The 16,451-nt window shown below is 34.7% G+C and overlaps 2 protein-coding genes across 2 annotated transcripts in view; one reads left to right on the forward strand and one right to left on the reverse strand.

Moving 5' to 3' along the window:
• The window catches only part of LOC117330971 (nuclear protein MDM1-like), a gene marked incomplete at its 5' end in the record, with an annotated part of 50,214 nt that extends 46,876 nt beyond the window's left edge, over nt 1-3,338 (forward strand). The window contains 1 exon segment of the transcript XR_004533429.1: nt 2,418-3,338.
• A 343-nt stretch (nt 3,339-3,681) lies between these two features.
• Nucleotides 3,682-7,934, reverse strand: LOC117330973. Its single transcript, XM_033889569.1, has 4 exons — nt 7,800-7,934; nt 6,567-6,593; nt 5,504-5,673; nt 3,682-3,793 (listed from the first exon to the last, which is right to left on the reverse strand). Exons 1-4 carry the CDS (start codon nt 7,861-7,863, stop codon nt 3,785-3,787), a joined length of 270 nt encoding a protein of 89 aa, XP_033745460.1. The 5' UTR covers nt 7,864-7,934; the 3' UTR covers nt 3,682-3,784.
• Between the last annotated feature and the right edge of the window lie 8,517 nt (nt 7,935-16,451).

Raw genomic sequence — 16,451 nt, forward strand, 5'->3', positions numbered from 1 at the left:
TAAATGTTATCTAAATATGAAAATATTTTATTCTAGTTGTTTGGTATGTGTAGTTTCAGAGAATTTTCTGTGTATAAACCGCTGTTCACTGATGATATTCTATATAGACACGTGTACACAGAAATCTGGAGACTGAATTTTGGCCTATTTTAGTTCAATATCTAGATTTCAACTTAATGTAGTTCTTTATCTAGATTTCAACTTATTGTAGTTCAATATCCAGATTTCGACTTATTGTAGTTCAATATCTAGATTTCAACTTATGCAGCCATATATCTAGATTTCGACTTACTGTAGCTCAAATCTAGACAACTTATTGTAGTTCAATATCTAGATTTCGACTTATTGTAGCCTCATATCTAGACTTCGACTTATTGCATAGTTTCAAATCTAGATTTCGACTTTTTGTTGCTGATATATATATTTTGACTTATTGCATCATTTCAAATCTAGATTTTGACTTATTGCATAGTTTCAAGTCTAGATTTTGACTTATTGCATAGTTTCGAATATAGATTTCGACTTATTGCATAGTTTCAGATCCAGATGACGACTTATTGCATAGTTTCAAATCTAGATGACGACTTATTGCTGCATCACATCTACATTTCGACTTATTATAGTTTCATATCCAGATTTCGACGTGTTTTTTAATGTAAATTTAAATCCAGTTTTTAGAGTAACACATAATTTATACATGTCAACAAGTTTGTTACGTATGTAAACATGCATCAGACCGATAGTTAGCGACCATAGCACGCGACTTAGGGTGTACACGGACACCTTTAGCCTCTGAGAGTGATTAACAACATGCACCTGTATATAAATTGCACACGACGATGCATGTGACACACGCTTAAGGGACTCGTCCGCATCACAGCCAAAAGTGCGTCAGGTCTCATCATAGAGTTGTTTGTCGCTGCTGTACTTTTTCTCGTGGCCCTAGGTGGCGATGCTCGAGGTAAGAAACCGAATTGTGTGTTCGTAAAAGGCATTACAAATATAATCTACATATATGGTCGATATTTAAATATTTCATTTTGTTTTTTATTATCTAATATTTTCCTATTTTTGAATAATATTGACGGCATATTTCTATGTGTAAAAGTCTACCCAGCCACACAAAGTTAGTTAGTTTTTATTTCATCCAAATGCAAAACAAGCATATAGGGAACAATACAAACATTTTCGTAATTATCATGACATAGACAAGCATACGATGTACAGCGACATTACAAGAGCATTGGATACGTTTTTATTTTATTATTATTATTTTTTTTTGGCATTCTTACTTTGACATTTTATGGTAATTCCTCGTTTTCGTATGATTATCTTTTGTATTCATATATCACAGATTATTTTTACAGATTATTTTGCTATTCATATTTCATAGATTATTTTTGGCTGTTCCTATTTCACAGATTATATTGCTATTCTGATTTCACAGATTATCTTGGTATTCGTATTTCACAGATTATCTTGATATTCGTATTTCACAGATCATTTTTGGTATTCGTATTTCACAGATCATTTTAGGTATTCGTATTTCACAGATCATTTTAGGTATTCGTATTTCACAGATCATTTTAGGTATTCGTATTTCACAGATCATTTTTGGTATTCGTATTTCACAGATCATTTTAGGTATTCGTGTTTCACAGATCATTTTAGGTATTCGTATTTCACAGATTATTTTTGGTATTCGTATTTCACTATTTATTTTTTTGTTTTCTGACATTATGATTTTAAAGTTTCTTTTCTCATTATGACCGAATTCTTGCTATTTTGTTCTTATTTTATGATATTCTTATCTTATAGTACTCTTATTTTCGTGGTATTCCTGGTTCATTTCACTAATTATTAACCATCCAATTTAATCGAAAAAAATATCCGATTATGTCATTTGAATTTCCAAACCTCGGCCTATCTGTATAGTGTAAATCCCTCTGGTCGGAACTGATAACCACTGAAAACTACTTTCAATATTTCTAAAACAATCGGCTGGTCGATCTTTTGACCAAATATTTGTTTTAAATTGTACAATGCATTGAAACAAACTGCATTGAATGATTACCCTATATACCGTCTTAAAATGCCGCGAGTCATCCGTATAAAGTGATATCAAGTTTTTGACACGCCCCAAGGTCTGTCTTTTAGGAAATACAGTGTAGTTCAAAATTAATGAACATTTCTTCTTATTTAAGTTTTAACTGTTATATGTCCATTTTAGGTAATATGGTAGTCCCACCTATGTATAAACTGCTGAGCTATATATGTATATTATGTAATTTGTTTACATATTACCTGTAAGTGATTGGTTTGTTTTTGTGTAACCCTGGTAAATACTAGCCACAATATACCGCTCGGCTAGAGAGATCTTCTCTTTGGCCCGATCGGTTGAGCAGAGTAAGCCAGAGGTCCAGGGTTCAATCCCTAGCGGAGGCAGTGATTTAAATTTAATTAATCATGCGTTCTGTTACATTTGTATACTGTACAAAAAAGTACATCACCTTGTTTTCTACAAAAAATATATGCATTGTATTTTGTTTTCAGTGTAAACTGCATATTTTGTTTGTAGGTAAAATATTTGCTTGTACAATGTACATTGTAATTTGATCAAGCCTATTTTAAGGAAATTTAATGCAGAAATACCAGATATCATTTTGCTTTATTATGTTTTTCCGCAAGAGTGAAAAGGAGAATTTCAAGAGTGGGGAAATCTCCTGTCAAAAAATGTGTATTAGATTTCATTTAAGAGAGTGAATTTGTATCTTTTATAAAGTTTCGGTGTTTCCGGACATTAATGCTAGAACTGTAAAAATTGGCGAAGTGAAGAAAATGTTGTCTTGAATCATGCTTTCAAGATCGTTGTTTGGACACTGTCTGACCTTTATACTGGAGTAATAGTCACTCTGACCAGGACTACATCTTGTCTGGACACCATCAGCTATGGACACTGTCTAATCAGGAAACTGTCTAATCAGGACACTGCCTTAATAGGACACTGAGTGTAGAACAATGACATTGTCTATTTTATTGTTTACCTAAGTATTAGACCTATATATAGGTCTGTTGTCTGTGATAATAGGTAGAGTTTTTGTTACCTGTTGGTAAATTGTTGATATAAACGTTTATTGAGAAAACAGATAAATGGTCTTAAAACTCTTCTCCAAATTGTAGATTGTTAGATGAGTCTTGTTTCATATGTTAGTATGCTAGATACATATGGAAGTGAAAATGTATTCTTGAAATATTCTCTCTTTTATTTATTTGTATATTTTGATGGAAAAGGTTTTATTTTGAGAGATTAAAAATCATGATAATAATTGACATTTAAATCTGTGTTGTTTTCTCTCTCTCTTTTTTTTTTTTAACATTTATCAGTGAAAATCTTGTTTGTTTTCTTTTGAGTTTAAAATGGCTTAGGATTCTATCCAAATAATTTTGAAAAGAAAATGTAAGAAATTTATTATACAATAAAACAATTACTGTTTACAATAACAATATTTTTATTGGTGACGCATAAATACATGTAAAAATGAGCAGTGCGAGACCCATGAAGTCATTCACTAGTTAAGGGGAGACTACCCACTTGAGCCAGCCACCAGGTATGGAGAGACACAAGTTTTGCTGTATTCATTCCAAACAAGGCCAGAAGGACAAGAGAGAACATAGGCATCACCGGCGATATCACATTGGATAAATTTGTTGGGATCAGGGTGAGAGAAGAAGAGGCCGGTGTTTGTTACTACTTGTCCAAGACAGGGGTTAGTTGCTCCAGTGATCATGCCACCTGAAAACAAAGACAAAAAAGGTTATATATTACTAATTATGAATGGTTTGATCGTAGTTTAATGAGTAATTTATCTGCAAGTAAAGGTGTAAGGTAAGGAGATTTTAACATTAGTCAATAACCCAAGCTTAGAGAAGTGGTTCGATGAATCCCTCTCTCATAATATCCCCGACAAGAACACATTGTCCCAAGATAAATCACGGATGAAAAAAGTAGATGGAAGCTTTGTGCGAGGGTTGATATGTTTTTTTCCGTATTTTCAGGAAAACAAATACTGGGTTTTAATACCCTTACATTGGTCTATTATACCCTACAAGGCCCGGGTTTACCAATATAGAGTCAAATGTGATAGAATATTCAAACAACTTCTCAATAACCAATTGCTAGTGGCCCAGTGTCATGATTTTTGGCCAGTAGCAGGCTGGGATGAAGGGCTACCCAAGTTGTGCAAATGAATGTCCTTTATATACTTTAAAGTCACAGAGGTCAAATGTGATAAAATCTTTAAAAGACTTCTTAATAACCAATTGCAAGAGGGGCAGGGTCATGATACTGGACAGTGACATACTTTGATAACAGGCTGAAAAGTTTCTTCAACTGAATGGCATTAACCTTCCTTCATGGTCACACTGGTCAAATGTATTAGATTACGAGGTTCCCATCACCATTGCCAAAGGAGTAGAGAAATCGGTGAACAGTTTCATGATATGGCTGCGAGCCCAACCAGGGTTTACTTTTGTTGAACTGTATGATAAATCATCCATTGTGGAATTGAAGGTGAAGTCATGTTTGTGGGAATTATCAGATATTAGAGTCAATGGGGCTGGCATCCAGACAAGAACAAGATAGTTGTCATCACCACCAATGGACCAAGCCGAAAGCATGTCATACTTATTGGGCATGATTGGCCAGGTGGTGCACTTTTCAACAGTGGAAGAAGGCAACAGAGGGATGAGGTAAGGTCCAGAGCACAGGGGCTTGGCACAAGTTTCCAAACGATAGTCTATTTATATGTATTATAGACACTATAATACATATATATGGACTATTGTTTGGAAAATCGTGCCAAGCCCCTGTGGTCAAGAGTGAAAAAAGACCGTAAAGTAGAGGAGGACCATCAGAAAAAAAGTCAGTCGAACTGGACAAACCAGTCATGTAACTAAGGGGCCCAGTGTCCTGTTTTTTTTGCCAGTAGTAAGCTGGTATGATATGCTACCAAAGTTGTTCAATTGAATGACCTTGACCTATTTGCAAGGTCACAGTTGTCAAATATGTTTAAATCTTTAAATGACTTCTTTATATCCAACAGGCCCATAGCCATGATATCGGGCCAGTTTCATGCTGGGATGAAGGACTATCTAAGTTGTACAAATGAATGACCTTTACCGGTATGTACTTTCAAGGTCACAGAGGTCAAATGTAATGAAATCTTTAAAAAAAAATGCCCAATAACCAGTTGCAAGAGGTGAAGGTCATGACAGTGGAACAGTGGTATGCTTTCAAGTTTGAGTTTGTCCAATTGAATGACCTTGACCTTCCTTCAAGGTCACACTTGTCAAATGTATTAGATTCTTAATATAAAACCGAAAACATCAACTATCAGTATGCAGTATTTCAGAACTCGGGTGACTTTTAAGGCCCATGAGCCTCTTTTTCGAATTGACCTTGAACTATAATTGACCTACAGACACTGTCTATGGTGATAAATACCGTGATACACGAGGTTGTCGCCTGGTTGTAGAGCTCCCCAGCTGGACATTGGACGATGTACATTCTACCGAACCGGTCACACTGCAGGAATTTTGTATTGTCCAAGGGGTGGGGGAAGTAAACTCGGTTAGAGTTGGACGTACAAGGGTTAGGCACATTCTGGAATGTATCTAAATAAAAAAAAAATGTATGTGTGCTCAGCAAAAGTGATACACTGGCGGTCCAATAGGAGATGGGCCGTAAACAAACAAACAAATAATAAAAATAAAAAGTATATACCCAGATATTACTGACGGTCAAAATACGATAACCTAAAATATGCATCAGAATCTAAACAATATGTCATATTCTAAAATGTTCATCTTCTACCAAAATGATAATCTGTCGCTATTTGCCACCAATGACAATGGGAATTGTTTCTTCTCATAAACTGTCCAGTGTAGAGAATATGAACAATAACAAATGATAACAATGATACATGGTAAAACAGGATGGACATCAGTATTGTGAATTAATTATCTCATTTATATCAATAATAAATTTAGCCAGTGAAATAAGATCATATTGAGTTACGTAATTGAATAATGTATGAAATTTAAATGTATTTGTTCTATCATAATAATATCTAGACATATATTTCCGTCTGCTATTGAGTATAAGTTGTTGTTAAATAAATAATGAAATTGGTCGCCTATTTCTCTTAAATTACATAAAGTGCATATTCTATTTTCACGTGGTATATAAGACCATCTACCACTTTCGATTGGTATTTTTGTATTGCCTGTTCTACACAAAATTTATCTTTCGCCAAACTGGTCGTCCATCTCTCGCCACCATTGAGAATCTCTTATGAAATATTTGAAAGAATACTGGCTTACTGTGAAATCATTTCTAAACATTTGACAATGTACGCGAGCATTTGTCAAGGTAGAACAACAATAATTTCTAACATAATTTCTTAAAAGATCATAGACAGAATTTGTAGTAATAATGTTTGCGCCCATTTCTAGCCAAATCCCCCGTTTAAAAGGGTTTGGTTTCTGATTGTGACTTCAATACTTACTGACACAGTTCGGCACTTGTCGCTTTTCTGCAATAAAATTAATTGATTTTTGTTAATACTTCTAGTTAATCATCATGTCAAAATATACATTCTTAAAAGCGACGTAATGAAAAACTCGGCCAACAGAAATAATTTAAATACAATTAACAAAACTTTATCAACAGAAATGATTCATACAGAAATTAGAGGTTTCAGAAGGTATCGATAACCCCGAATTTTTATAAGGTTTCAGAATGTATATGAATACTTAATTTACAGTGTTGTGGTTGTTAACTGATGTTATATCTTACTCAGAATCCCGAAACCGGGCCCCTGTAGAAAGGATATAAGTTCACTTTTTTTTAAATAGATTTTTCCATTGATTTAAATGAATCCCCCAGAATAAATTTTGATAAAAATAAATATGTACATATAAGATTAGATGCCTTCACAAATCTTTGAGTCTCAACACACTGAACAAGTCATCAAATACCATTTCCTCGTCCGGAACTATACATGTATTAGCACCAGTTATATCATCTTCGTAAGAAGGAAGTTTTGAACTAATTGAAGAAAATGGAAATGTTTCCTTGAAATATAGCCTGCCATGCTCTATATGCACATACTTTACCCAAGAATCCCTTTGACCTTTGACCTTTGCCGTTTTTTTCTTTTCTTTCTTTAAATTACATATGTACTTCTGAATATGCATGTACATGAAGTACATATGTATACACAATACCATGGGACCTCTAGTAACTAGAAGTAAATATAAACAAGTTCTCTGTATTTTTTAATTAGTTAATATATTTGTTTTACTTATATTTGTTTGGTGTTAATAAAATATTTCTAAAACTGAAAGATGACATCATTATCAAAACAGAAATAAAACTTCAGTCTGGTAAAATTATCGACCACGTTCTGTAAATAATACTATTACTGCAAACGTACTAATTGTGGCGTAATCAAATTTTGGCGCATTTGCATGTTACAACAAATTAGCGCTTTCTCATATTTTCTGTAGGAACAGCACATATATACTATAATAAGTGCAATCATAATTTAGCGCAATTCATCCGGCGCAAAAAATGCTAAAATAAGATCACCGCGGAAAATTGCACATTTACAGTAATCAATGGCGATGGACGCTTAAATGACACGTGCATACAGAATATGTTTGTTTTAATTTCTTAAGCAAACTAAATAATAATTGTCCCTATTTTATAATATCTGTGGATAATAAATAAGACTCACCTCTCAGAGGAGACGGAACAGCGAGAGTTAAAGCAACACAAGTCGCAATTATTAAGACCTTCATGATTGTGATTAAAATTTAAACGGTGCTATCTGCTCCCCTCAGTCGTGTTGGCACGGCAAGAGAGAACTGTCGCGCGCCTGATTTATATAAGTGTCACGCCTTTCTAGGTTCCTACGTCACAAGAAGCCTTGGGCTCCACCCTAGGTATTCAAAAGTTTTGCATCTCTATGGCATAAAAAGCCTCTGTCAACTCAAAAGCATTAACAACACTGGCGCTCTGTTTGATAAGCGACAAATATTTAAACAAAAGCGGCCGAGAAGGATATCGCCCTTCTTTAATTAAGAAGTTTGATATTGTTGAAATTAAAACAGGCATTAAAGATGTCTAGTTCGGTTAAGAATTAGTTGTGTAGACGATCAACTACTTTTTTCTGCATCGAGACGACCAAATTGATGAAAGGTTTCGGCCGGTCCAAGCTTAGATCTCGCTACTTTTTTAGTATTTAAATCTGTACCGTTATCTTATAGATATTATCAAAAGCAAACCTCATGTGATTAGAGAAGTGTGAATAATTGCTTATGTTTTATCATATATTATCATAAACATTTTTTTACAATTGTATTTGACATAGAAAACACTTTTTTTTTACCGTGGAGATAGCGGTATGAGTATGGCTAGCTACTCCGACCCCCAGAATAACGCAATCTTACCTGGGTCAAAGTGCACCGACACAATTGTTTTTAGACACTAATCTCTGACAATGATTTAAATAAGTCATATGATCCTCTCCGGCTAAACTTATAAATGTTATCTAAATATGAAAATATTTTATTCTAGTTGTTTGGTATGTGTAGTTTCAGAGAATTTTCTGTGTATAAACCGCTGTTCACTGATGATATTCTATATAGACACGTGTACACAGAAATCTGGAGACTGAATTTTGGCCTATTTTAGTTCAATATCTAGATTTCAACTTAATGTAGTTCTTTATCTAGATTTCAACTTATTGTAGTTCAATATCCAGATTTCGACTTATTGTAGTTCAATATCTAGATTTCAACTTATGCAGCCATATATCTAGATTTCGACTTACTGTAGCTCAAATCTAGACAACTTATTGTAGTTCAATATCTAGATTTCGACTTATTGTAGCCTCATATCTAGACTTCGACTTATTGCATAGTTTCAAATCTAGATTTCGACTTTTTGTTGCTGATATATATATTTTGACTTATTGCATCATTTCAAATCTAGATTTTGACTTATTGCATAGTTTCAAGTCTAGATTTTGACTTATTGCATAGTTTCGAATATAGATTTCGACTTATTGCATAGTTTCAGATCCAGATGACGACTTATTGCATAGTTTCAAATCTAGATGACGACTTATTGCTGCATCACATCTACATTTCGACTTATTATAGTTTCATATCCAGATTTCGACGTGTTTTTTAATGTAAATTTAAATCCAGTTTTTAGAGTAACACATAATTTATACATGTCAACAAGTTTGTTACGTATGTAAACATGCATCAGACCGATAGTTAGCGACCATAGCACGCGACTTAGGGTGTACACGGACACCTTTAGCCTCTGAGAGTGATTAACAACATGCACCTGTATATAAATTGCACACGACGATGCATGTGACACACGCTTAAGGGACTCGTCCGCATCACAGCCAAAAGTGCGTCAGGTCTCATCATGGAGTTGTTTGTCGCTGCTGTACTTTTTCTCGTGGCCCTAGGTGGCGATGCTCGAGGTAAGAAACCGAATTGTGTGTTCGTAAAAGGCATTACAAATATAATCTACATATATGGTCGATATTTAAATATTTCATTTTGTTTTTTATTATCTAATATTTTCCTATTTTTGAATAATATTGACGGCATATTTCTATGTGTAAAAGTCTACCCAGCCACACAAAGTTAGTTAGTTTTTATTTCATCCAAATGCAAAACAAGCATATAGGGAACAATACAAACATTTTCGTAATTATCATGACATAGACAAGCATACGATGTACAGCGACCTTACAACAGCATTGGATACGTTTTTATTTTATTTTTTTTTTTTTTGGCATTCTTACTTTGACATTTTATGGTATTCCTCGTTTTCGTATGATTATTTTTTGTATTCTTATTTCACTGATGATTTTTTGGTATTCATATATCACAGATTATTTTTGGCTGTTCCTATTTCACAGATTATATTGCTATTCTGATTTCACAGATTATCTTGGTATTCGTATTTCACAGATCATTTTTGGTATTCGTATTTCACTATTTATTTTTTTGTTTTCTGACATTATGATTTTAAAGTTTCTTTTCTCATTATGACCGAGTTCTTGCTATTTTGTTCTTATTTTATGATATTCTTATCTTATAGTACTCTTATATTTTCGTGGTATTCCTGGTTCATTTCACTAATTATTAACCATCCAATTTAATCGAAAAAAATATCCGATTATGTCATTTGAATTTCCAAACCTCGGCCTATCTGTATAGTGTAAATCCCTCTGGTCGGAACTGATAACCACTGAAAACTACTTTCAATATTTCTAAAACAATCGGCTGGTCGATCTTTTGACCAAATATTTGTTTTAAATTGTACAATGCATTGAAACAAACTGCATTGAATGATTACCCTATATACCGTCTTAAAATGCCGCGAGTCATCCGTATAAAGTGATATCAAGTTTTTGACACGCCCCAAGGTCTGTATTTGTTTTAGCTTTGGAAGACTAGTACTTTGAGACATTTACAAATAGATACATGCTCGCGAAGTTGTCGGCCAGTGGAACCCATTAGTGAGACTGTATGTGAGGTCAAGGTCATGCACATCTACTCCCTGGACAGGATCTTTCGATGACAAAGCTATTTTTCTAACAAGTAAATTTTGATGGACAGTTAAATACTTACTTGCGATACGACCTGTCAAAGGCAGACATATACAATCGTGAGCGGGGTACTCATTGTTTTTTACATCATTTTCAAAGATGAAACACCTTAAGTAATAAAATCTACCTACCTTAAATTTCGGCAGTTGATGTTTCTTGCACTGCATTATTATATGATGTGTTAAGAAAAAAAGCAATGTAACGATAACCGTCAACAATCGTCAAATGTTGTGATGATAACCGTCAACAATGGTCAGATGTTGTGACGATTACTGCCAACAATCGTCAAATGTTGTGATGATAACCGTCAACAATGGTCAGATGTTGTGACGATTACCGTCGACAATGGTCAGATGTTGAGACGATTACCGTCAACAATGGTCAGATGTTGTGATGATAACCGTCAACAATGGTCAGATGTTGTGACGATTACCGTCAACAATGGTCAGATGTTGTGACGATTACCGCCAACAATCGTCAAATGTTGTGATGATAACCGTCAACAATGGTCATATGTTGTGACGATTACCGTCGACAATGGTCATATGTTGTGACGATTACCGCCAACAATGGTCAGATGTTGTGACGATTACTGTCAACAATCGTCAAATGTTATGATGATAACCGTCAACAATGGTCAGATGTTGTGATGATAACCGTCAACAATGGTCAGATGTTGTGACGATTACCGTCAACAATGGTCAGATGTTGTGACGATTACTGCCAACAATCGTCAAATGTTGTGATGATAACCGTCAACAATGGTCATATGTTGTGACGATTACCGTCAACAACAGCCAGAATACAGATATATTATCACTTTATCAAGCTATATATTGCAATTAAATCAATTTCATTAATATTAACAATTATATTTGTCTGTATTTCTTCCCACCTGTTGTTACTAAGGAGAAGACTTAGATAGGCTATGCCTGATGTCTAATCCTATTGACTTTCATTCTATGTCAATAAAATGTGTTGAAATTGAAATTGAAACAGCCAGATTCTAAAATGACCTGTAGGTTAAGAACATAAGTCGTTACCAAATCATATAAAATATGAATTAAAAAATGAGGAAATTACATTTGTCGGAATGTTTTACGATCAATGTCAAGCTCTCATTAAGAAATATTATGTTTCTATGTAAATCGGACGTGTTCAATGTTTTTTTATATGACTAATGGTTTTGCTGTTATTACCCTAACTCTCATTTTGAGAATGGTATATTTATACTGGATTTGACCTCGATTTGCATGGCAAAGCAAAAACGCTTACTCTTCCGAAACACCTGGTCCTATTTTCCTTGTACTTATTTTGTCCGCAATTTGACGTTGTTTTATCGATATTGAGTTATAGTTACGCTTTCGTTTCTGTATTCTCTGTCGTTTCAGTGAACGCCCAGACAGGAGCAATTTGTGGTGAGTATGATTTGAAAATTGTATTGTGTACAATTTGAAAATATGTGCTGTCTCTTTTAACCACCACATATATAAATTATAGTATCATTAGCACTACCTATACTTTCCACTTTATCAACTATTGTTTGATCTCTTACTATGACTTATCCAACATGATTAAATGAACGATATTACTGAAAACTAAACATTTTGTATCAATAATTGCCAAGCCCCTGTGTAGTTTCCTATATATTCTGTATCATTAATTATCAAGCCCCTGTGTTATTTGCTATATATTCTGTATCATTGATTATCAAGCCCCTGTGCTGTTTGCTATATATTCTGTATCATTAATTATCAAGCCCCTGTGCTGTTTCCTATATATTCTGTATCATTAATTATCAAATCCCTGTGTTATTTGCTATATATTCTGTATCATTGATTATCAAGCCCCTGTGCTGTTTGCTATATATTCTGTATCATTAATTATCAAGCCCCTGTGCTGTTTCCTATATATTCTGTATCATTAATTATCAAATCCCTGTGCTGTTTGCTATATATTCTGTTTCATTAATTATCCAGCCCCTGTGCTGTTTGCTATATATTCTGTATCATTAATTATCAAATCCCTGTGTTGTTTGCTGTATATTCTGTATCATAAATAGTCAAGCCCCTGTGCTGTTTGCTATATATTTATTATCATTAATTATCAAGCCCCTGTGTTGTTAGCTATATATTCTGTATAATTAATTATCAAACCCATGTGTTGTTTGTTATATATTCTGTATCATTAATTATCAAACCCCTGTGTTGTTTGTTATATATTCTGTTTCATTAATTATCAAACCCCTGTGTTGTTTGTTATATATTCTGTTTCATTAATTATCAAACCCCTGTTGTTTGTTATATATTCTGTTTCATTAATTATCAAACCCCTGTGTTGTTTGTTATATATTATGTTTCATTAATTATCAAACCCCTGTGTTGTTTGCTATATATTCTGTTTCATTAATTATCAAACCCCTGTGTTGTTTGTTATATATTCTGTATCATTAATTATCAAACCCCTGTGTTGTTTGCTATAGATTCTGTATCATGGATTATCAAGCCCCTGTGTTGTTTGCTGTATATTCTGTATCATAAATAGTCAAGCCCCTGTGTTGTTTGCTATATATTTATTATCATTAATTATCAAACCTGTGTTGTTTGTTATATATTCTGTTTCATTAATTATCAAATCCCTGTGTTGTTTGCTGTATATTCTGTATCATAAATAGTCAAGCCCCTGTGTTGTTTGCTATATATTTATTATCATTAATTATCAAGCCCCTGTGTTGTTAGCTATATATTTATTATCATTAATTATCAAGCCCCTGTGTTGTTAGCTATATATTCTGTATAATTAGTTATCAAGCCCCTGTGTTGTTTGCTATAGATGACCTGTCTGGGATAACCAACCCATGCACTGGAACCGACACACTTGGTTACTTTTCACATCCCTCTGACAACACCAAGTTCCTTCAGTGTGTTGGGGGTCAAATGTTCCTGGTACAGTGTCCAACTGGAGAAGTTTACGTCCCAGATTCTAGGACGTGTCTCCCATCAGTGGTAAGTACCTAATGTGTCCCATCAGTGACAACTTATTACATTATGTTTATATCCTTAAAATGAAATTCCCAAGCACAGGTATGGATTGAAGGTCTTGGATGAGGAGTCCTGGTTTCCCCTCTGTTCAGAGCATTGGTTTACCAATTTTCAAAGCCCTGGTTTCTCTCTTTTTAGAACCCTAATTTCCCTTTTTTTTTTTTAAGAACACTGGTTTCCTTTTTTAATAGTTATAGTTTTTTCTCCTTTTACAGCCCTAGTTTCTGTTCTTTTTAGGGCCATTGTTTCCTTCTTTTAAGAGCCAATGTCTCTTTTGTTATAGAGCCCTTGTTTCTTTTTTAGAGCCCTGCTTCCCCTCTTTTTACAGACCTAGTATCCCTCTTTTAGAGTCATTCTTTTTCTCTGTTCAGAATCCTGGTTTCTCTCTTTGTTGAACCCTGCTTTGCTTTGCTACCTTTTCTAACCTTTATCCCCCTCGTTTTAGAGCTTTCTCTCTTTATAGAGATAACGTTTCTCTCTATTAGAGCACTGTTTCCTCACTTTATATAAGCCTTGTTTTCTCATTTTAGGGTTGTGTGTTCCTTCTTTGTTTCTATGCTACCCAATTTTAAAGTTCTGGGTTTCCTCTCTTAAGAGCCCTTTATAGACACTGTAGTTCCTTTCTTTTTAGAGCCTTGGTTTCTCCCTTTTTATAACCCTGGTTTCTTAAGACCCATTGTTTCTTTTCTCCCTTTATATAGAGCCATGGTTTCTTTCTTTTTAAGCCCTGGTTTCTCTATTTAGAGATGGTTTCTCTCTTTTTAGACACATAGTTTCTCCCTTTATATAGAGCCATGGTTTCTTTCTTTTTAGAGCGCTGCTTTCGCCATTAATAGAGCCCAAGTTACTCACGTTTTAGAGCCTCTGTTTCTCACTTTTTTAGCTCTTGTTTCTCTCTGTATGGAGTCCTGGATTCCCTAAATTTAGAGCCATGGTTTCTCACTTTTTATGGCCTTAGATTTATAAACCCATAGATTTTTACACTCTTGACGTTTGCTCCCTCTATGAACTCAATTTTTCATTGAACCTCGCAAAGGGCTTGGTAATTTTTGTTTGTTTCAGAAATCTCAATCTCATTTCAGTTTTATGTTTTGATTAGCAATGAACTTTGATTTTTTCTTATTTACCATACCACCATTGAAATATTCCAGATGAAAACAACTGCCTTACCACCAGTAACCATATCCTCTGGAGCTCAGGTCTCTAATCCCTGTAGTCCTCAGAACCTGGCCACCGGCAGTGTCTATTTCCCGGTACCTGGAAACATCCATAAGTTCATCGAGTGCTCACCAGATGGCAGTGCTAACCTGCTCGATTGTCCATCTCAACTACAGTGGGACCAGACCAAACAGTCGTGTGTGTATGACCGCACCCAGCCTCAGACAGCTACACAGGCCCCTGACACATTAACAGGTAAATATATCTCAGAACTCAGCTACACAGGCCCCTGGTACATTAACAGGTAAATATAACTCAGACAGCTACACAGGCCACTGGTACATTAACAGGTAAATATATCTCAGAACTCAGCTACACAGGCCCCTTGGTACATTAACAGGTAAATATAACTCAGAACACAGACGGCTACACAGGGCCCTGTTACATTAACAAATAAATATAGCTCAGAACTCAAAACATTTCTGTGAAAGATCTCCACTATCAATGGAAAAAATAAAGACACAGGATTTTCAAGAGATGCAGGCTGACTGGCGCTGTCCATGGGAAAGTTTAATACTGATCTCATTCTATTCCCTTGTGAGATATGACTGTCATAGTTTTTATTTCAAGAATGAGACTTAACCTGAACTTGACCTAGATTTGTATGGCGGGTGTCGTCGTGACCTAGATTTGTATGGCGGGTGTTGTCGTGACCTAGATTTGTATGACGGGTGTCGCTGTGACCTAGATTTGTATGACGGGTGTTGTTGTGACCTAGATTTGTATGGCGGGTGTCGTCGTGACCTAGATTTGTATGGCGGGTGTCGTCGTGACCTAGATTTGTATGGCGGGTGTCGTCGATGAAGCAGAAGACACTTACTTTTCCGGAACACCTGGACTTACTCTCCTTGACCTTCTCAAGCGTCTCCATGCAAATCTATGTATAACTATAATCTTCGTAACAAGAGGTCCAAGGGGTATTAACAGTCACCTGAGTTCCGATGTGTACATTTATAGATGATGTTATGCTTTTAAACAAACATCAAACACATCTCAGCTCTGTGACCTTTCAAGTAGGTCAAGGTCATTCATTTAAACAAACATGATAGCCCTTCTTACTAGCATGCTACTGACCCAATATCATGGCCCTTGGCCTCTTTGTTATGGAGAGAAAGCTAAAAATGTAAATTTATTACTAACGGACGATGGACATAACACAAACGACACATGACGACGGATGAAAGGTGATTGCAAAAGGTCAAAGGAGACCTTGTTTTAGGTGACCTGATAACACTTTAAGGAGACCTTGTTTTAGGTGACCTGATAACACTTTAAGGAGACCTTGTTTTAGGTGACCTGATAACACAATAAAATTCTAAAATATCCCACCATTGTATAATATTTATAGATTTTTATTTAATTTTTTTACATATATTCTTTTCTCCTCTTTTTCACTTTTCAATAATTACCTGTTCAATTAACAAAACATATCACTATACTTTTCTTCTTCTGATGAAAAATTGAATTGATTAAATTACAGACAAAGAAG

This window comes from Pecten maximus, chromosome 7 (assembly GCF_902652985.1).
Source record: "Pecten maximus chromosome 7, xPecMax1.1, whole genome shotgun sequence".
In the NCBI taxonomy this organism is placed as follows: Eukaryota; Metazoa; Mollusca; class Bivalvia; order Pectinida; family Pectinidae; genus Pecten; species Pecten maximus.